Here is a 20,118-nt window from a genome sequence, read left to right as displayed (position 1 = left end):
CATAATTGCGTTCAAAATAAACACCAAGCATCAAGGAAACACATACAGACAAAGGTACGTAAATAAAAGTTTCAAAAGCGTGATGAAAGAGACGAGGCTTGTCAACGCTTAACCAGTATCAAATTAAAGCAGAAACGAGGGCCTACGAAACCAAAGAAGGAGTGAGGGACTATCTACTTTTGACTTTGGAGAAAAGGTTTTTTATAGAATTAAAGATATCCTACTGGTAAACTCATCGATTTAAAAGCCCGAAGTGCTAAAGGAGAACCTCCAGCTTTCTCAAGCAAGAAAAAAATGAATCTAGCGTTTTGTTTATTTTTACACAGCATATTTTTCGAAATCTGGCGATACATTTTACTTTCAATACGGCGTTTGTGTGAAAACCGCGCAAGTCACACGTTTCAGATGGGAAATAAGTGGTTACATTTCCCATCCAAGAGTATCACATTTAGCCCAGTCGAGGCTTTAAACTCAATAAGTAAAATAACTCATTCTTTATCTATTAATTAAACATCCACTGAACCGTGAATAAGCTGGAGAATCTTCCAGTAAAAAATAACGATACAACTGCAATCAATTTTAAACAAAACACTCACAATTAATTCACAGGCATTAGATTCTCTTTCATAATGTATTCATAATTGTGATGATTATTTTTAGACAATTCTTGATTGCTTTCAATTAACTTAAACTTGTTTGAAAGATGCAAATCGAATAATATTTAAAATTCTGAAAAAACCCAGGTCAAGCATCGAGAAAATTATCCTGTGATAGGTTTCTAGATGTGGCTTGGATTTTATCATTAAAGGCCCCTGTTTTAGACCCGGTGATATTTTTCATTGGGAAAGGTCACGAAATTATCTCTTCAAAAGTCAAGGTTAGTAAATGAAAATTGCAAGTTTACCACACCCCTAAATGACCCAAGTTTTAGCAAGTGCGAAGTGGGTGTCTTAACCAGAGCGGAAAACACTGACTTATTTCAAATGAAGAGAAATATCAGGGGATTTTAATCACCAGGATTTTCATCATGCATGAAAGTACTCGATAGTTTGCCAAGAAGGAAAACAAGGATTTATTTAGGCTGCTGGCATCCACTAACGAATTCGTGCTCCTTATACTATACCTGGGGGGAGGGCACTGACCTTGACAACCGACGGGAAGTGCCGCTGGAGTTAGAAAAGTGAACCCTGTCAGATATGATTGTTTGGTAAATTTGGTACCCTGTCAGATAACTTCATAGTCTTAAAAAGGGACCCTGACCAGCGGCACGTCTTCGTACCAAACTTTGCCTAAGTTTTGCCCGGGTACTACACCTAGGGTTTTGTAGAGGTATGTGATTCAGACTAAGATTGATTAGAAGATTGATTGAAAAAGTTCTACAGAAATCTTCGCGATGAATAAATGCCACAAGAACTCTTTTTTAGACTTTGCAGCGAGTGTTGTTATCGTTCAAAAGAGACGTTCGTTGAACCATGAACAAGCTTGAGATTATTCCAAACAAAATAATTACTTATAAATAGCTCTTAATTAAAAATCATAATTATGACATCGTTTTGCATGAAAAATTACCCCTTTGTAATAATCATTTTCTAAAGACAATAGCTGCACGACTTCGTTTGCTGCGCCTCATTTATTCAAGTCAATCCAACAAGGAACTATTTGAGACAGAATGATTATTGACAATAACGTGTCTTAAAAAGGGCAGTGTGAAATAATTATTTGAAGGATATAAAATCGGAGTCATCTCAGAGTACAGAGTCATTACTTTCAACCAACGTAATATCTGCGCAACAAACAAGAGCTCCGGAACAAGCAGCATGGTGAAGCTGCAGCTACTAACGGCCGGTGAGACAATTGTTAATATGAAAGTAAAATTTTGGTTGACAGACCTTTGAGTTTATGGGGCTTTTTTACAGTTGGGAAACTTTAAAATGTTAACAAAACTATCGGGGTGAGAGTAGAGAGGAACTTTTATTGAGGTAGACTACACTTCATCGCCACGCTATTTGATCACATTGATAGTCTTTTACCTGTCCCGTGTTTTACTTAGCTCTGAAATGAGGTCAGTAGTTCCATAACAGTCCTGCAACGACTCATGTGGCACCAATCTTTCCCATAGGCCATTTCACTGTCGAAAGGAATCATGGGTATTCAGTACCAGTTTGCTCTTATAACTGCTTTCTGATGGTTTTGGATAATGTCTTTGCGTCTAACCAACGGTAAGCCGCAATGGGAGCGTAACAAGTCCTGATTACCCATGATCCATTTCGACCATGAAATGGCCTATGATTTTTGGGTGAAAACTTTTAGAAAATTACTGGAAAATATCATGCCCGTCTAGTACATACAGGCTATCATTGATGGAGTAATTTTTTCGTTTTCTTTCAGCTATCATAGTGGTGCTGGCGGTTTCCATCAGCAATGTGGAAAGTAAGTTTCTGTCTTGTTTCTTGCTCAAACTTCGACTTAATGAAAAGCGCTTCGGATATTTTTCAACTCTTTTAATCACTTTATGAGCTGGCTCTCTACTATCTGGCTGGTCTGCCAAAACATGTACAAAGTTCAAAACGCATCTCTCTAACCGACACATCATGAACACATTACACGAAAAGATAAATACATAAAGTACACTCTCTCTAATTCGAACTAAAATATTAGATCCTAAGCTAGCGAGTTGTGTAAAATATTGGATCCTAAGCTAGCGAGTTGTGTAAAATATTGGATCCTAAGCTAGCGAGTTGTGTAAAATATTGGATCCTAAGCTAGCGAGTTGTGTAAAATCCTCCCTATAATTCGAAGCTTTCTTTAATTCGAAAAAAGATCTTTGAGGTACTGTAGATTTAAAAGGACTCGTCTGAATAAAACTGTTTCTTTCTCTTAATAGTGCTTAGTAAAAAGAATTACCGAGTCAGCGGTATCATCGATTTTATGGCATTTCGCAACCCACGTTTTGGTCTCCTTGGACTCTTAGACATAAAAACTTTCTTCACAAACGGTGGCAAAGTTGGTGAATTCCTCCGAAAAGCTGACCAATTCTTGGCACCGGTAAAAGTAACCGGACAGATCAGTATCGATTTACCGGACGGAAAGACAGGAATTATCGCAACATATGAAGGGGAATATGTCCACTTTGGTCAGCCGTTATTATTTTCCTTTGATTATGAAGGTGATGGTGCTAGTCTCATGCCCAAATTCCAAATCAACTGTACTCTTCAGGTGAATTATTTTTATGACTGTCTAGTCGTACGAACACATTTTCTATCATTACGAGCTCATTTTTTGTGTATGAAAGATATCAGAAATTGGAGTATTTTTTAGTCTCTATTGGCAATACAAGCATAGCACCCAGAAGAATTTCCAGGTTTTGAAATTTCAAAGCAATCAACTCCAAAGTTACTGCATACGCGTATTGTAGGCTAATGAGAATTCAACCCATACATATGAAAACTGTGTAATTTGTTTAGGTTAGCGACAGTCCAAGTAAATACGTTTGTGATGGAAGTGATAGTTACCAAAGTCAATGGGCACCCACACCTGCAAAAGCTTCCACAGAATCACGTGATTCGCATTTATCAAACACCATTCGAAATCAACTCACCCCAATAAAGGTAAGAGACATCAAGCATTCTAATAAATCAGAGTCTCCACAACTCGAAACCTCCTTAACTCGAATGTATCCTTAACCCAAACAAGGCTCCGGGTTCCTCAAGGCAAGAAAGCCTCAAAGACAAGTCTCCATAGCTCTAACAAATATGACTTTCCCGCGAGTGTTCAAGGTGTATAGATTCCACTTTATAATCTTTGTCAGTGTGAAGAAACAAGAAACGGGAACAGCTTTAAATAATTTATGTTATTTTCAACCTTTGTAGGAAGAACTACAGAACCTCCAAAGCAAATCTACTAAGAATAACCAGGCTCGATCCGGTACATTGGGTCTGTTAACCAAAGGTCTGCATATGTACGGGTACGAGAAATTATACAAATCGAAGGAGGGGTACCAAAACATAGAGCAGTCCCTTAACTCTCTCATTCAACTTGCGAAAAGCATCGGTGCACAACTTGATGATAGTGGGATTATGGGTATTATATTCTATTTCCTTGGACATTTGGATGATATTGAGGATGAGTTATTTGATATCACTGGAGCTTTCCTCGTCAATTTGAACACTCAAAAAATTAGTGAAGACGCTAAGGAACAGCCATATAAAATTGAAGGCAACTGGAAAGTGACCCGGTCAGACATGGTCGGTAATGAAGATGTAGAAGGTTTTGGGCAACTTTATGTTTTACCAGAATCTATTGTCGTTGGAGTCGCAGATATCGCTGAGGCTTTAGGACATCCGGTACCAGATTCATCGCCGCTTTCCGACCTTGAGCTCCCATTCATCCGTGGACCAGCCTACCCGTTGTATCAGCTCCGTCGCTGGATAGAGCGTGAGAACGGCTACAAATTTGACAAATTTGACATTTGAAATATAAATACAATGCTATTATCGGCAGTGACACACCAGATCAATATGTTGTTTTCATGAACATGTGGGATTCTGATGGTGATGGATTTTTGGAATTTGACGATTGTCTTGGAAAAGGAAATGCACTCGGTCTAGAAACAGTCGACGTTTCTTCAGGTAAAGTTTAGCTTTACTAAACTCATCCATGACAAAAGAAATTCTGTCAACACACTATAAACAACGATCGAAAATTAGTAACTACAGTGGAGTCTCCATAACTCGAACACGCACGGGGACCAGAAAACTTCGTTCGAGTAATAGAAGTTCGAGTTATGAAGACTCCACTGTAAATCCATCCACACTGAAAAAAAACACTTAGATAGGACCGATATTGGATATTGTATTAATCATAAATTTTGACTTCTATTCAGGTTCCCACCGTTTCAGTCAATGCGACAAAGACTACAGTGTCTACACAACCTTCAACAGAGCTAATTATCCACAGAAGGATGAAGGAACCGACATGATTTGGTACAAACTGTCAGGCTATTATACCATCTGGGCTGACGATGGTACGTCTCTATATATTTCCTAGTAGAGAATAAATTCTTCTATGCAAGCCTTCCAGAATATACAATGGGAGACAAGACAAAGAAGAAACCTTTTTTCGCTAGAGGATGAGCAGAAGCCTAGGTATGTTGAAGTTTCATTTCTCAAGTTTTATTTGTTCTCATTTTGTCTCTCTAGGAAGCGGTACCTTCTATGAGCCTTATGGATACCTGAAATTCAACGTGGGCAGTCGATCGATCAACCAAGGTTTTGTTGTTTGGGATGTACCACGTGATTATGACTCAGCCATCAGAAATGAACACAACCAAACTTTCCCTTTCGCCATCTATTTCCGTGAAGCAAAAGATTTCATGCAATCAGCAGAGAAGATCACAGCGTTGGGGTACGCCAAGGAGAATGATGGTATAGGGCACGATGATGGTATTGGGAATTGGGATGGACATCAGTGGTCTGTCAATGCTTTGGAAGAAGGACAGTACTATAGCAATGATTTCCCTTCGAATGGTGCGTGTTTTCATCTTTCCACTGCACTCTGAAGTTCTAAAGTCTCAATCTTAACAAGCTTGACGATTTTGAAATGAAAACCTTTTCTTTTTCACCATCAAAAAAAATGAAAACAAGCTGTTTGAGAGAACCATTATCCATATAAACTGGAGGGACTATACATGGGTTCTTCTAAAGTATACCATTATTAGAGAATCTTCAATATCAAACTCTGCTACAGTATCCTCCAAGATTTTACAGTTTTCTTAATGACATTAATTACTTAATAGTACTTAGTTTATTTAATTTTTCTTCAGGGCACTGGGCACAAATCAAATTGAGTTTGACAGCGATTGGAGTAGTAGCTGAACCAACACCAGAGAAAGTCGAATACGGGCTTGATGTCAAAATGACCTTTTGGTGCGATTCTGATAAGGGAGGAAGTTACGAAGCTTATGGGGACCTCAGCGTCAATTTCGGTAAGTATTAATTGTACCCATATAACAGCGTGTTATGCTTGGCGGTCGCCTAAATTTTCAGCTCTCGAATAATGGGCAAAGTTATTGCTTATATCCCTGATCTTTCCGTTTAAGCGTTATGTGTCACCCCCTCAAATAAACGCCCCTCCTTGAAGGAACAATTATCAATAAATGCCCAACTAAAAATAAACACATCCCCTCTAGGACAGCTAACAAAAAGCTGTAAGGTAGAATTGTAAATAGAGAAAAACTTTGTTAATAATAGTAGTTTTTCAGTCTCGAACCAATCTTGACCTATTTTTACATATCTAAAATGATTAACATTATTATCATTAACTTTGTTAAAGTGACATTGGCTAAAGATTATTAAATAAACACCCCCTTTCGAATAAACGCTGCTCCTAAAATCCAAAAAAATAATAAACGTCTGAGGCGTTTATTTGAAGTAATACGGTATTTGCAAATATTAGTAAATGTTACTGGATTCATTTGCTATGGGAATGTAAACAGAATCTTTCAATTAAAAAAAGTTTTTTTATTACTGCATTTTCATATTTATCAGGTTCACTGGCTGAAAATCAAAGAGTTCAATTATGGTATCGTAAAGAAGGCAACAATATTGTTAGAGACGAAGGAGAATCATACACTGATTACATGTACCACACTTTCATGGTAAGGACATCCGTACTCTTCTGTACTTAATTGTAGGGTCACTTTGTAATTTTACGAAAAAAACAACGCAATTAGCATTTCATAATGACCCCGCCCCATTATATTAAATTTTCCTAAAGAAATACCAAAACCTTCATTTTCCTAGGAGTTTTTGGGAAAATCCTAAAAACCACTTAATATTAACCCCCCTGCTTATTCCAGCCCCTCTACAATTAAGAACAGAAGAGTATGGACACCATAACTTAAATCAATAGGGGCCTGAGTACCTACCAGGGGAATTGGTACCTAACTGATGAGTACGCCGCCTAAGGTTTAGAGTAAATCACAGAAAAAGGAGACACTTCTAAAGACATCTCGAAACATTATTGAAAATTGACAGAGTGGGGGTAGGCACCTAGTAGAATATAAAAATTTATTGAACATTGAATACAAAAAAATGTTTCACTTTTTGTCGTTTTAGGAATCACCAGATTTTATTGATGCAGAGCAAACAACGAGTAAAGTGACAACGTTGAATAAGATCTGGGAAGATGACAACTCAGGCGATGATACCATTGGAGATTACAATGGATACCAGTTCAAGCCGAGTGATCTCATCGGAAATACGGATTACACGGAGTTCAGATATGATAAACATAATTGGGTTCGGCTAACACTGACCGTCACACCACTCACATCATCCGACAGTGTTTTAAATGAATACGGCTTAGAAGGTATGCTGATCACTTTCCCATTCATAATAAAGAAGTGTCTGCCCCTCAGAGAAAATATACGAGAGAGGATTTTTATAAAAGGAAGGAAAACCTTGTTCTCTATTGGAGTACCTTAAGGGATTAAATTAATGCAAAAATTAATTAATGCGGAATAAATTAATGCGAGCAACCCCCAAAAAGATTTATGTTATGCGGAATAAATTAATGCGAATAAGCCCATTTTAAGGGATTTTGCAATATCATTTTTTTCCTTTTCAAGAAACAGAACGAACTAAAAAATTTCCAATCAGCAATATTTTAGAAAAAAAATGCGGAATTTATTAATGCGAATGGCCGAAATTTTGCGGAATTTAATTTTGTGAAAAAGGGCCAAATTCGCATTAATTTATTCCGCATTAATTAATTCTCGCATTAATTTATTCCCTTAAGGTAGTGTTTCGTTAAACTTTTTGAAGTATTCACTTTATGTCGACGCATTAATTGATCCAATAATGCAAGGATTAAACAGTGCAAATTGAAAATTTCATTATTCGAATCTTCCTATAATTCGAACTAATTCTCAGTCCCCCTCAAGAAGAAACCTTCCTAAAACTCTTTCTATAATTCGAATCTCTCTGTAATTCGAACAAATTATACTTCCGGGTCGAGTTCGAATTAGCGAAAATCAACTGTAGATGCTTATCTGGAACTTGGATTAATTTATCCCACAATTTCGATGTTATTTATCTCGATTCTACTTCCAGGCACTCTCTACATGATTGAGAATGAAGACTCGGGAACAAATTATGAAGCTTATGGATATGTGAATGTAGACACCGGCAACAAATTGTCCAACAAAAATCGAGAGATGTGGCGAAGACAACCTAGCAATCATTTATCAATCAAGAAAGGAACAGGACACACCATTAAATTGAATGACATCAAATTCTATGAAAGATCAGGATTCATTAAAGAAACAAGCAAACAAACTTTGTAAGTATAAAAAAAACTTCAAACCTTCTCAATGGCAATAAATATCCAATTAAATTTCCAGTCTACCTTGGTTAGGTTAAATATTTTGAAGACTCTTTAAAGATTAGGAATTTTCTTCCAAATGAAATTCTCGAATAAAGCACTCTAATGCATCTAGGTAGGTATTATTGGGTATCATAAGTTAACATTGCATTTTTAAAATTCTCTCAGACTCGTCCACGGATACGTAAAGGAGGATGACAATAATGGAGAAGATAAATACATCGGAAATTATGAAGGTCTCTCCTTACCCGCCCACGAACTAGCCCGCCCACAAGGAATCACCCGCACTTTCGCATCAGACGGTGGATCAGGGGGTCGTGTTGTTTTGAAATTGAAACTTCGCAACTACACCAAAGAGAGAGGAGCAGAGGAAGCGAAAGATCGAGAAGTGTTGGCCAAGAAAGAAGCGGAGAAAAAGAAAACGGACAAGAAAAGAAATGATACTCCAGTTCAAAAAGAGAAGAAGGAACTGTAAATTGGCGAATACATGATCAATGATCGAACATTTATAAAAAAGAACAATTTTTGGACCTGCAAAGAAAAATAGCCCTTTTTCATGGCAATTGTAGCCATAGTCGAACGTGCGCAACGCACTGGGCTCAATTCCGGTACTTTTACAACTAGCTCAAAGGCCCGATTGTAGATGCTTAAATCATAGGGTGGAAGAACTTGCATGAAACCTTCAAAAATAACTGGCTAAACCATGTATCAAAATTTGAATTTTTTTTCGCAATCACTCTTGTCTCCCGAATAGACGTCCCCCCGCTAATTATTAAGAGAAAAAAAATCCACCCCCCCCGCTAATTAAATTCGAATAATTCAATATTTTGTTACAGTGTAGATAGACCTTAAACTTGTTAAAATTTACCTTTTTGTTAGTATATTGGTTCTTATTTTACATAAAGATTAAGAAACGTTGTATTTCTTTTCAATAGACTTAAAGTTTCTTGCTTTCGCATTCATCAGTTGATTAGTTCTTATTTTACGTGTTCATTTGTTAAAGTTTCTTTTTTGTTGTTGAAATTCATATCAACCCCTGCTTATTCGGATCCCCCCCGTCTATTCGGGTCACAAGAGTATTGTAATACTCGGTTAATGCCGACCAATACTTAAAATTATCTACCTTAAGCTTATCTGTAGAAACTTCATGAGAGAAAAAAGTCAGCAAAAGATTTCGTCAATTGCGAATAACTTCGTCACTTTTTAAACAAGAGTTTTTTTACCAGAGCATTTTTAGAGAAATCAAGGCATTAAAACACCAATTATAAACCATTTCATATCTTTTAATGAAGATTGTTTTATAGCAAATATGAAAAGTAAACAATAAAAGCTCAAGAAATTCGAAAAAGCGTCTACGGATTTTTTTTCAGGATTTTCAAGGTTTTTTTGATTTTTAAGATACAACTGAGCCATACAGGGTGGAAAAAAGTGGTCAGGCAAAAGATGTGCTACTTGCAGAGTAATTAGTGTCATAGAAATTTTGTTAGTTGCGCTGAAAACCATACATTTTTTGATATATTTGATAGACATCACATCAGATTCTAGAGGGGCCAAGACCACCCCTCTTTGGCAGGAAGACCCCCCCCCCCTAAGGTAGGAACTCTCCCTTAAGTGGTATCTTCCCTAAAGGAAATGCAATATAAAGGCAACTTTGTGGCTAGGTTTAGGTAAGAAGACACTTCCTATCTGGCAACCCCCCTTAGCTGCAAATACCTTAGCGGCCTTTTTACGCCGGCCCTAATTTAACGCCAGCCCTTTTTACGCCGGCCCTTATTACGCCACAGCCTGATTTTGGGCTTACGCCAATTAGGGCCGTAAATTACGCCAAAATTTGTTAGAATGGCTGTTTATGCTTCAATTTACATTAAAATATCACTTTTCAGTAGAAAACTGTTGAAAATTCCATTGAAAACCCATGATTTTTGCGAAGTTTTAGATATGGAGTAAAACAATGGATAATTTTTTATCTTCGTATCATACCTAAAATCTGCTAAAATCCTTTAAATAGTAGTCTAGCAAGCTAGACGACTAATCTATACATAGTAGAGATAAAGCAAAAAGTAATGAATGGAACAATTTTAGTCGTCTAGAAACCTTTGTGCACTAACTCCAAACAAAAGAAAAGTGTCAATATTGCAATTATAATTTTTTCCTGCTCAAAATGATTCTTGAGACAAAAAATATGTGTGGATTTGTGTATTGAAAGTTTTTCATTCGAGTTGATTTCGTTTTGAGAGTTTGTTGTTGCTTGATAAATTGTTTTCTCAATACGCAAGTTTCTACGTAGCTAGCCCCTGTATCTATAAGGCTGGAACACCGGATTCTTCCAGTCGTTTATTATTAGTATTGGTAATATTAGTATTACACGCATTATAAACGACTCCGGTCTATTTAAATAGAGAACGATGGTAAAAAATTAACGCCACTTTTAATTAAAATTTGCAAAATTTTGGCCCTTTTTACACCGGCCCTTATTACGCCAAGAGCCTAAAAATAACGCCAATAAGGCCGGCGTAAAAAGAGCCGATAAGGTAAGGAGATTTCAGTTTGCCGGTAATTGTTCAGGTTTAGCGATATTATTTTCAGTAGGGGGGCCTAACCCTATAGCCATCAAATTCTAACGGGAAAAAGTGAAAAATTAAACTTCGGAATGATAGGTAGAAAGTACGAAATGACCGGTAATTACCGACCACAGGTACACTACGAAATGACTGGTAATTAGCACTGCTTAGGAAATTCAAACTTTCAACACTCCCCCTTGTCTGGGTTTCATCAAAATCCGAAACTATGATAGAATGTCTTCAGGAACGCGTCGTACAAAGACAAAGATAAAGGGACAAAGTTTGGGAATTTCTATATGGCATTAATTGCTCTGCAAATGAAAACTAATCAGAACCTGTAAGAGTTATATTCTGGTAGAACCAAAGACACAGAGAACACAAGATTTGGATTTGAATTCTGCAATGGATAAAATCGGGCACAAGAACACAGAGAACACGAGATTTGGATTGGAATACGGAATTAAATAGCCTGAATCTTTGATAATAAATATAGCCTAGATCTTTGAAAAAAAATGAAAGGCCAATCAGATTTGAGCTTTACTTCTTCACCACTACTTATGAAATTTGGAGAAAATGCAAAAATTGCGTTTTTTAGTTACGGCTTCAAAAATCAGTTTTATTGACAATTGAACCATACTTGATGGTGGGCATTGTTATCAATAATGTTTTTGTGTGAAAGAACAAAAAATATTATATATATAGGGGAAAATCTGCTAAAAACTGTGATTTCCGGCATATTCGGCCGGAAAAATATTTTTCTCAAAAATCGGACCCGGCCACAGTTTGGGTATAGCTAATACGCATCTCTGTGCAAAAAATCGGAAAAAACTAATGAAGAAATCTCGAGAAAATACCACAATAACCGGTTTTTCCGGCATTTTCGACCAGAAAATTTTTTTTCGAAAATTGGGCTCTTCCAGAAAATGTCCGTACATGGGGGGTGGAGGATAGATATATTGTCCGGGGGTAGTGAAAAATTATCAAAATTTGCCTTGTCCGGGAGTAATTTGGGTTGTCCGGGGGGTCAACTGGTGCTTGTCCGGGGGGTAAAACTCGTTGTCCGGGGGGGGGGCCAAAGTTCACTTTGTCTTCCACCCCCCATATTCAAATTTTTTTCTGGAAAAGCTCAATCAGAAAAAAACTAAGGAGCCAATCTCGAGAAAAGCTGGTAACAGACGGATGGACGAACGGACAAAGGTTAATTTATAGGACCTCCAGGTAGGTCCAACAAACGTAAACGAGACGGATATAATGCAAGAACTGGAGGGAATGAGAGCTATTACGTCATAAACTGACGATAAATTAACACACGTCACATCACCGAAATATTTTAATCTGACAAAATATCCTAGATAATAAAACCGATTTAAATAACAGAGAACGATCTTGTCAAAGCTATAAACGAAGTATCTCAATCTGCAGTCTGGCCCTGACGGCTTTCCTGCAAATCTCTTGAAACAATGTAAAGAAGAACTATCCACACCCCTTTGTATCCTTTAGAGGAAAAGTTTGGACAGAGGAATAGTCCCAAACAAACTAAACAAAGTACAATTACACAAGGGGGTAGCAGATCACTGGCAGTAAACTACAGACCAGTAGCGCTGACATCTCATGTCATAAAAATATTTGTAAAAAGTACTTAGGTCACATATAGTTCAACATAATGAGTGTAAATGATTTCTTTATTTCAATCAAGCACGGCTTGAAGTGGATGCATATGTCAAAGCCAATTACTTGAACTTGATATTGGATATACTAGATAACCTGATCTATATATAGGATATACTACTAGATAAAGAAGCAAAGGCCGATCTTGTCTACCTGGATTTCTCGAAAACCTTCGATAAAGTTGACCACAGGGGCAGGGCTGCAAATAAATATTTTAGTCATTATTCGGACATTATGTCCGACAGAAATCAAATCCAGTCGGTCGAAATCAAAGTCCTCTCTCTTGGTCATTGGGTCTTTATTTTTTCTAAAATTATCATAATTTTTCAACTTACACAGAAAGCTCACGTATATTTGGAGATATGAATTTCGACTTTGAAGCTTAGTTTTAACGTATCGAGTATATTGAGATTATGTTATAATCAGGAAATAGTTAGACAAATAAAATTTGGATTACAAAAGTTAGGAAAAACAGTTGAAAGATTTGACTGACCACAGCCAACTAGTATCGATTGATATCCAACATAAAATAAACATTAATATTCTGAAGTAATGCAAAGTGTCTTATAATGAACTCGATTTTGCAGTTGAATTTTCCACCCAATGTTTAATAAGTTGGTGGGCGATCGTTTGTTTCGGCCCTAATATCAATTCCTCAGACATTCCTTTCAATGCTCGCGTAACTGTCACGTGATCGAACCATCTGACGTCATCCATTTCTTCCTCGTTCACTACAATGTCCTCTGTTTGTGCCGTTGCTTGACAACCGATCATGAGAGATCCGGGGAAAGGCCATGGTTGAGATGAATGGTAACAAACGTTACTGACAGTGACACCTGATAGTGAGAAGAAAGAAGCGATTTTAGTTTTACCGAAGTTTGTAATAAACCATTCACGTAACAAAAAAGAAAGTAACGAAAACCGTTCTGAGGGCTAATTATTTTTTTCTGCCAAATCTAGAATCGAATCTGTATGCAACATCTTATACCTGATACTTAGTGTTAAACTCAAGTTAAAAATGTGTAACTCATTATTTGAGTCTTCCCCATGGTTTTGGTAGGATTTCCTACCGAAGAAATCACGTGACAACAAGCAATCTCACTGTTTATTTCACTGTTAAAGTTGCCTATCTAGCCCTTTGGGCTTTATAGATCTGTGGTCTTACCTGTCTGATCCTGTATAATGTGCATGCATGGTTTCTATACTTCCCTCTAGTATTCAACATAAACTTCTTGTCTTGTTTGGATGTAAAAGAGAAAACCAGCCAGTCATAAAAATACGGGAAAAGTTAGCCGCAAATGTTGAGAAAAGTCAAAAGATTAGGTGCCATAGTGACCAAAGCCAAGTTATTCATGTCAGACTGTCTCAGAAATTTCCCAAATTTTATTGAATTTGAGACGGAGAAGAGATCTTCTTTTATATTTCGCTGCGACGGAAATCTATTGGTCTTCCATTGTTTAAATAAAAAACGCCGCCGCAATTGAATTTTGGTGAGGTGAAATTTATAATAATTTGGTGAGCGATAAAATAGTAAAAACATAATTGGATCGAGTTTATAATTAAAACGAACTCGCTGACAATTAAATTACAGTTTGACTAAACTGGGTACAAATGACAACAGGTGCAAAACAACACGGTTCTATTAACAGCCTACACTATAACAACTGATGATTGATTGAGTATCGGGACGTTCTTTACTGTCGAGACTTAAGATCAGTAATCATTCAACCATTTCTGAAACCCGAGGTTAAGTCTGTTCTCGCTTTAAGTCAAAACTGTGTCTCATCATCTGATAAACTTGTTCTTCTGGAGCGTGCATTTACGGTCAAATAACGTAAAATGAATAGAAGACTTACCACTTTCTTCGAGAGTTTCACGCTTGACCGCATCTTCAACACTCTCCCCAGGCTCCATAAATCCCGCCAGACACGAAAACATTCTCTTCGGCCAACCTCTCTTACGCCCTAGCAAACATTTACGACCATTTTGCGAGATGACAATCATGATGACTGTTGGGTCGGTTCTTGGGTAACATGTGTTATGAACACCTGAAAAAGATTGTATACACGTTTTTCTATAAATACAACACTTATAAATATGCTGAGTGTCAGGTTGCAAAATCTCAAAGCAATTTATCGCTCCAAAATTGCAAAAACATGTGTAAATTACTCCATTATATAAGTGTGGCATAAGCATATTCGAGGCTCAAAAATTCGTTTTGCCAAGCAGAATAGGACTCACAAAAATTTACCCTATACAAGAAAACGTTTAAATATTTTGCGAAAGGTTTTACAATACAGCATCCATCGTTTGTTACACTTAGATACATCATACTTAGGTATAAAGAGACTATCTATGCGATACTACAGAATTCGTTTAACGAAGCAAAATTAATCATAACCTTTATTACTCCTGCATGTTTCCACCAGACATGTTTTCTTGTACCCAGCTTCCTCAATGAACATCTTTGAGCCACAAGTTGGACAAAACCGGTATCGATCATGCCATTGGAACATAGATTGTGCTTGAGAAACCAAACCCGAATCTTTGTCACATATCTGCGTTGCCAGGACAAAACCTTTAGCAAAGGAACGCTTCTCTGTTAATAATCCTTCCAGCACTTTCCAATCTTTATCAAGTTTATTAAGTGCGAAATAATCAACATCAAAGCGACCCATATATAACAGGTACGGTGGCCATTTCGCATCATTACCACTCAATTTCAAATCAAAATACTTTTCTACTTCTGCATGAAAGAACTTGACCAAACACTTTTCATCACCCTCTTCCTCTTCCACTAGAGGCGTGCAGTTCTGAAAAACTACAAATTGAGTATCTTGTTTGCATAGAGCTTCTTTTAAATATTCTTTATTCAATCTTTTGTCACTTGATCTGTCTATACCAGTCCCGCTGAAGTAATTCCAATGTTCTTTAATCGAAGTCATTTTCTTTTTTTATATATTTTGTATATTTATAGTGTTTTCGATCTAGAGAGAAGACAACTTTTTAAAAGTTTTTCGCTTCACTCAAAGGTTTAGATAAGAGTTGATTGTATAATTCGTAACACGGGTGTGAGCGGATAACGTCTTTGTCATTGGCTGATCGAGACATCACGTGATAAAGCTAAAACGACATAAAAATTTTTAAGTTTGAAAAAAGTTTAGACTGACAAAGTTGAAGAAATTCTGTGTTTATCATACTAGTATTGAATGTCAATATTAAAAACGCGACTCTTTCTCACTTATTTAAGTCGAAGAAATCTGCCAAGAAGTTTTCTTCGGATCAGAGAAAAAGTTGAAATACAGAGATTTCATTATTTTTAACAGGTTGAAGGGACCAACGTTTTAGCTCGAATAATAGAAAGAGTCAAACCAGTTGAAGAGGTAGAGAGCCTATCGCAAACAACAAGCTACTTAATGACAAGTTTGAAATGACAAAGAGTAACTTTTTTAGCTTACTTCACGGGATTCAGCCTTATCAGATTCGCTTGTCGTTACTTCATTCCAGAATTGTGATATCTTTTGATCCGTACTATCATTCTTGAGATTACTACTATTTGTATTGCTTTTCTTGTTTTCGCGATAGACAAACCTGGAATAACGATATTTCATTACAAACTCGATATTTTTCACAATAAAGGGGAGTTTAAAAGGTGAAACACGAGTAGGAAATTCTGAACATTTTAAAGAATATAAAAAAAGAATACCGGACCTACCACACTCCTTTGAAAGAAGTGACTACACTGTGATTGTAGGAAACGCAAGGGAGATTTTCTCACATCAAACAGTGCTCCATAGGAAGTCTCAAATTATTTCATAATGAATTTCGCAAAAACGAGGCGGTGAAGAAACTTACTCTGTATGCACCAATAAAAGTTTCATGAACTCTCTATCGAATGTCTTCAATGCAGCTTTTTCAGACAGTGGAATATTGTTTGAAGTGTTTCCATTCTGACTTCTCTCTTGAAGAATCTTTTGAAGGTATTGGAAAAAGTGGAGCCAATAATCCACATACCAAGGGTTAATGGTGATGGCAGTAAACAAACACCTTCCACATTCTGTTTTAAGAATTAGAAGTAAATGACAATAAAGTGTCTATCTTCATTTACATTTAGTACAAGGGGTAAAAAAACCTATATGTTCGGGTGCCAGAAAACCAACATTTTTTTAAGTAAAGCCTAGATTATGAATAAATTCGAGGTGAATGTTTTTAATGAAAAATCAACGTTTCAACAAAGAATTACAACTACTTTCTTATAAGCAAACTTTACCTTCAGTATTTCCAACTTTCTGGTGGACTTGATGTGCAAGGAAATATATATAGCTATCAAAAGGGTTGCCTGTCGTCCCAAGCTGAAAACAAAACGAAAAGTTTTGCTGAGAGATATAAAAAAGACGTAGTAAGATAAAACTCGGGATGCGAATTTATGTAATAAAACTTCCTCAGTAGTTAAATGTATGTTAAATCATTTACTGACAAGGTTTCAAACAAGCTTTGACAAAATAAAAGTAACTCACAATCTCTGTTACATGTGATACAGCTTTTTCCATTTGATCCAACTTGAGATAACAATTTATGATAGAACCATGAACTTCTCTCAACATTGAGTTATTGTTCATATTACATAAATGTTGCAAGCGCTCCTTGTATTTCTTCAGAGCACCTTCATAATCTTTCCTGTAGAATAGGAGGTCTGCTTGAGCTTTGATCGTTTGACAATCTTCGAGACTTGGCTTCGGGTTGCTGCTAAAATCCTCCGAAACAAACCACTGAAAATGAGAGGAAAGAAAGTATCTAAGTTTTTATTCGACTTTCCTCAGCTGAATAATTCTGAAAATTTCTTATGAGCGACAGAAAATTCAAAGATCCCTTTATTGAAAAATATTTTTATTTTCGTGGATGCTTTGCGAAAAAGGTTTATAATGAGCGCAAAGAAGTTCTAGAAGCCTGAATAATATTTTTCAAAAATTCTCGGGTGTTATGACTGCACGTAAATAAAGCGCAGATATTTTAAAATATTAAGTCCAACTACTGCATCTCATATTGATGTGTCTGATGTCTGAGGCCACTTGAGGCAGGGAGAAGATTTGCATAAATGGGTTAGATGGCTTAGGGCTTGGAGGCTGATGTAAAAAATGGGATTGCGTGATTTAAAAGAAAGTACTTTGACTTTTAACATATTTTACAATGAATTTCATTCATAACATTAACATAGTAAAAACATTTCATTCAAAACACTCCTGTGCAAAAGAAAGCTAACTGATGTAATAGACAAGAAGCTTTCAAATCGATTATAAAAATTACTCATAAAAGCTTTTGTCGGTAAATTATCGGTCGTTAAAACTCGCTTTTATTTCATCAGTCAAAGTCGTGATTATAAAAGAACCAATCACATTCAAGAAACGAGTTTTGTTTAACCAATCAGAAAACAGCTTTAACATGATTGGTTGAAATGTAAACAACAGACTTTCTTGTTTACATCAGAAAGTAGAGTTATGAACGGGAAGTTCATGTAAATGCTCAGTGTATTTCATCAGACAGTTTTTAGCAGGAGAATATATAAATCGAAAAGATATGGCGAACATCAAATCAAACAGTTCAAGTGTTCCAGCTTTCAAGCGAAGAGCTCATAGAAAGACTATTGCAACGCATTTATTATCAGCGAAAGACATCTATCATCATGATTATCACAGCAAATCAACAACAACAAGACATCCGTTCGCAAGACGAGATCTTTATCTTTGGATATGGTTCTCTAGTATGGAAACCAGACTTCGAGAGCAACAACAAATTCATCGCTTACCTTCCAGGCTACGAGCGACGTTTCTGGCAAAGCAGTGTGCACCATAGAGGAACCAAAGCAAAACCAGGTCGCTGTTTGACACTCGTTCCCGCTGATGGAAGCAAATGTTGGGGCCTTGTTTACCAAGTGACTGGGAATGAAAATGTAAAGAAAGTCTACGATTATTTGTTCATGCGAGAACAAAGCATCGGATGTTATGATCTCAAAGTTTTACCGGTTGTCCCTAAAGACAAGAGAATCAACAATGGCAAACCAATCATGGCGCTCGTCTACTACGCCACACCAAAGAATCCACACTACGTCGAAGAGAGTGAAGAGAAGAGTGCAAAATGCATTGCTACATCACACGGGTTAGCAGGACACAGCATCGAGTACTTGTTCCGTGTCACCGACTTCATGACTGAACACCTTCCAAATGAAGAGGAACCACACTTGTACAACGTTGATCGTATGGTTCGCAAAAAGATTGGATTGAGTCAAACACACTTACAACCGTGGAATATATTGACACAATGTGATCGCTTCAATGAGATCATCCGAGGTGAGCGTCTGCACTACAACTTCGACGAAGACGTCATTCGAAACACGATATCTCTACCAGCATGATCGCCGAGAAACTACAATCGAATCTGAACGAATGGATCAACTTATACATTGATATACATTCAAGAATGCGAAGACTCTCTCGATTCCACTACAACCTGATAAAGAGCCGTAGCGAAGAAGGGAGTTAAACCCATTCATTCATCGTTTTCGCGATTGATACAAAAATTCGACGATCGAAATTCTGGTAGTGTTAATCAAAAGTAAAAATGAACTGATAAAATTTTCACCTACAAGTAGAGAATTTCTACAATTTTCCAACATGTCTGTGACGACAGTTTTGTTTGTAAAATTGATTTCTTATTGTTATTTTAAAGTATGTTAGTTAGTCGAAATATTACAATTCAATACAAAACTTAAAATTTGTCTGTTTCTGCCTCTATTTTTGAAGATCATAAGTTACCCATTTCAAAAAACGCTTCCTCTAAATTTGAAATTTGCAGAATTTCGGTAAATTATTAAAACAAAAAGCAAGGTTTTTAAGCAAAATTCTTGGTAGCTTCTTTAACAAGAAGGACTATGATGATACGTTCATTATCATAGGGAAAAGATGAAATAATAGCCGTTCATGAATATATGAAGCAACATGATTTGAGATGAAAAACATTAGATACCTCGTTGGTGCATGTTTTGGGGACAAAAGGTTCTTGTTTCTTCTTCTTCTCTTTCAATTGTTTTTCATCATCGCTATCTTCGAAAAAATCATCAGCAAATGGAATATCCATGTTTTTTGTTTGTTTACTTTTTTCTTATAATCTTCCACTAAACAAAAATAAAGAAAAACGGTTAAAACCCTGACAAATACAATACTTTTAATTTTTTTGAAACACAAAAATTTATACACTGATTCTGTGTCTTCAGGATTTCTGATTTCAGAAAAAGAAGAACTTCAGCTAAAAAAGATCATATAAAGAAATATCTAATACTCTCATGAACACAACCGCTAAATTTTTTTACTAACAGCGCTGCATTCATTAGTAGGCTTGTTTAGCAGACTGTTTCAAAATACATTTTTAAACTACAAGGGAAGGGAAGTGCCTATCTTGGTTTCATGGAGACTGCACTTAAAAAAGCTCAGATTTGGCAGATAACCTATGCTAA

General features: G+C 36.5%; 4 protein-coding genes and 1 pseudogene across 5 annotated transcripts; 3 read left to right on the top strand and 2 right to left on the bottom strand.

Annotated features, from left to right (window-relative positions):
- Positions 1-1,772: 1,772 nt before the first annotated feature.
- On the top strand, positions 1,773-4,484 carry LOC136819272 (uncharacterized). The gene is made up of 5 exons (XM_067075502.1): positions 1,773-1,845; positions 2,389-2,430; positions 2,885-3,216; positions 3,465-3,608; positions 3,870-4,484. Exons 1-5 carry the CDS (start codon positions 1,818-1,820, stop codon positions 4,470-4,472), a joined length of 1,149 nt encoding a protein of 382 aa, XP_066931603.1. The 5' UTR covers positions 1,773-1,817; the 3' UTR covers positions 4,473-4,484.
- Positions 4,469-8,948, top strand: LOC136819267 (uncharacterized). The gene is made up of 8 exons (XM_067075496.1): positions 4,469-4,628; positions 4,883-5,023; positions 5,199-5,525; positions 5,822-5,983; positions 6,546-6,655; positions 7,116-7,368; positions 8,112-8,340; positions 8,551-8,948. The coding sequence occupies exons 1-8, from the start codon at positions 4,529-4,531 to the stop codon at positions 8,855-8,857; spliced, it is 1,629 nt and encodes a 542-aa protein (XP_066931597.1). The 5' UTR covers positions 4,469-4,528; the 3' UTR covers positions 8,858-8,948.
- Positions 8,949-12,993: 4,045 nt separating this feature from the next.
- LOC136819274 (NAD-capped RNA hydrolase NUDT12-like) lies at positions 12,994-15,556 on the bottom strand. Of its 2 annotated transcripts, XM_067075505.1 has the most exons (4): positions 15,013-15,556; positions 14,468-14,659; positions 13,777-13,847; positions 13,290-13,447 (listed from the first exon to the last, which is right to left on the bottom strand). In XM_067075505.1, the coding sequence occupies exons 1-4, from the start codon at positions 15,554-15,556 to the stop codon at positions 13,382-13,384; spliced, it is 873 nt and encodes a 290-aa protein (XP_066931606.1). In that variant the 3' UTR covers positions 13,290-13,381. The 2 variants fall into 2 exon arrangements, with proteins under 2 accessions (XP_066931605.1, XP_066931606.1); XM_067075504.1 differs by lacking the exon at positions 13,777-13,847 and having other exon boundaries at positions 12,994-13,447.
- A 61-nt stretch (positions 15,557-15,617) lies between these two features.
- LOC136819276 (uncharacterized) lies at positions 15,618-19,778 on the bottom strand. The gene is made up of 6 exons (XM_067075508.1): positions 19,632-19,778; positions 17,129-17,380; positions 16,882-16,963; positions 16,467-16,668; positions 16,070-16,202; positions 15,618-15,734 (listed from the first exon to the last, which is right to left on the bottom strand). The coding sequence occupies exons 1-6, from the start codon at positions 19,740-19,742 to the stop codon at positions 15,618-15,620; spliced, it is 897 nt and encodes a 298-aa protein (XP_066931609.1). The 5' UTR covers positions 19,743-19,778.
- On the top strand, positions 18,110-19,362 carry LOC136819279 (glutathione-specific gamma-glutamylcyclotransferase 1 pseudogene; annotated as a pseudogene).
- Positions 19,779-20,118: the final 340 nt, after the last annotated feature.

This window comes from Clytia hemisphaerica, unplaced genomic scaffold (assembly GCF_902728285.1).
Source record: "Clytia hemisphaerica strain Z4C2 unplaced genomic scaffold, Clytia hemisphaerica genome assembly, whole genome shotgun sequence".
Lineage (NCBI taxonomy): Eukaryota > Metazoa > Cnidaria > Hydrozoa > Leptothecata > Clytiidae > Clytia > Clytia hemisphaerica.
This window is presented reverse-complemented; position numbering and strand designations above follow the sequence as displayed.

What these genes read in the sequence shown, in the direction of transcription:
- LOC136819272 (XM_067075502.1), top strand. Translation starts at nt 1,818, where the DNA reads ATGGTGAAGCTGCAGCTACTAACGGCCG. An exon ending in GCTGCAGCTACTAACGGCCG is followed by an intron (nt 1,846 to 2,388) that starts GTGAGACAATTG and finishes GTTTTCTTTCAG; the next exon opens with CTATCATAGTGGTGCTGGCG. An exon ending in TTCCATCAGCAATGTGGAAA is followed by an intron (nt 2,431 to 2,884) that starts GTAAGTTTCTGT and finishes TTCTCTTAATAG; the next exon opens with TGCTTAGTAAAAAGAATTAC.
- LOC136819267 (XM_067075496.1), top strand. Translation starts at nt 4,529, where the DNA reads ATGAACATGTGGGATTCTGATGGTGATGGATTTTTGGAATTTGACGAT. An exon ending in AACAGTCGACGTTTCTTCAG is followed by an intron (nt 4,629 to 4,882) that starts GTAAAGTTTAGC and finishes ACTTCTATTCAG; the next exon opens with GTTCCCACCGTTTCAGTCAA. An exon ending in TACCATCTGGGCTGACGATG is followed by an intron (nt 5,024 to 5,198) that starts GTACGTCTCTAT and finishes TTGTCTCTCTAG; the next exon opens with GAAGCGGTACCTTCTATGAG.
- LOC136819274 (XM_067075504.1), bottom strand. Translation starts at nt 15,556, where the DNA reads ATGACTTCGATTAAAGAACATTGGAATTACTTCAGCGGGACTGGTATA. An exon ending in AACATGCAGGAGTAATAAAG is followed by an intron (nt 14,660 to 15,012) that starts GTTATGATTAAT and finishes AATCTTTTTCAG; the next exon opens with GTGTTCATAACACATGTTAC. An exon ending in TGAAACTCTCGAAGAAAGTG is followed by an intron (nt 13,448 to 14,467) that starts GTAAGTCTTCTA and finishes TCTCACTATCAG; the next exon opens with GTGTCACTGTCAGTAACGTT.
- LOC136819276 (XM_067075508.1), bottom strand. Translation starts at nt 19,742, where the DNA reads ATGGATATTCCATTTGCTGATGATTTTTTCGAAGATAGCGATGATGAA. An exon ending in CCAAAACATGCACCAACGAG is followed by an intron (nt 17,381 to 19,631) that starts GTATCTAATGTT and finishes TCTCATTTTCAG; the next exon opens with TGGTTTGTTTCGGAGGATTT. An exon ending in TATCACATGTAACAGAGATT is followed by an intron (nt 16,964 to 17,128) that starts GTGAGTTACTTT and finishes TTTTGTTTTCAG; the next exon opens with CTTGGGACGACAGGCAACCC.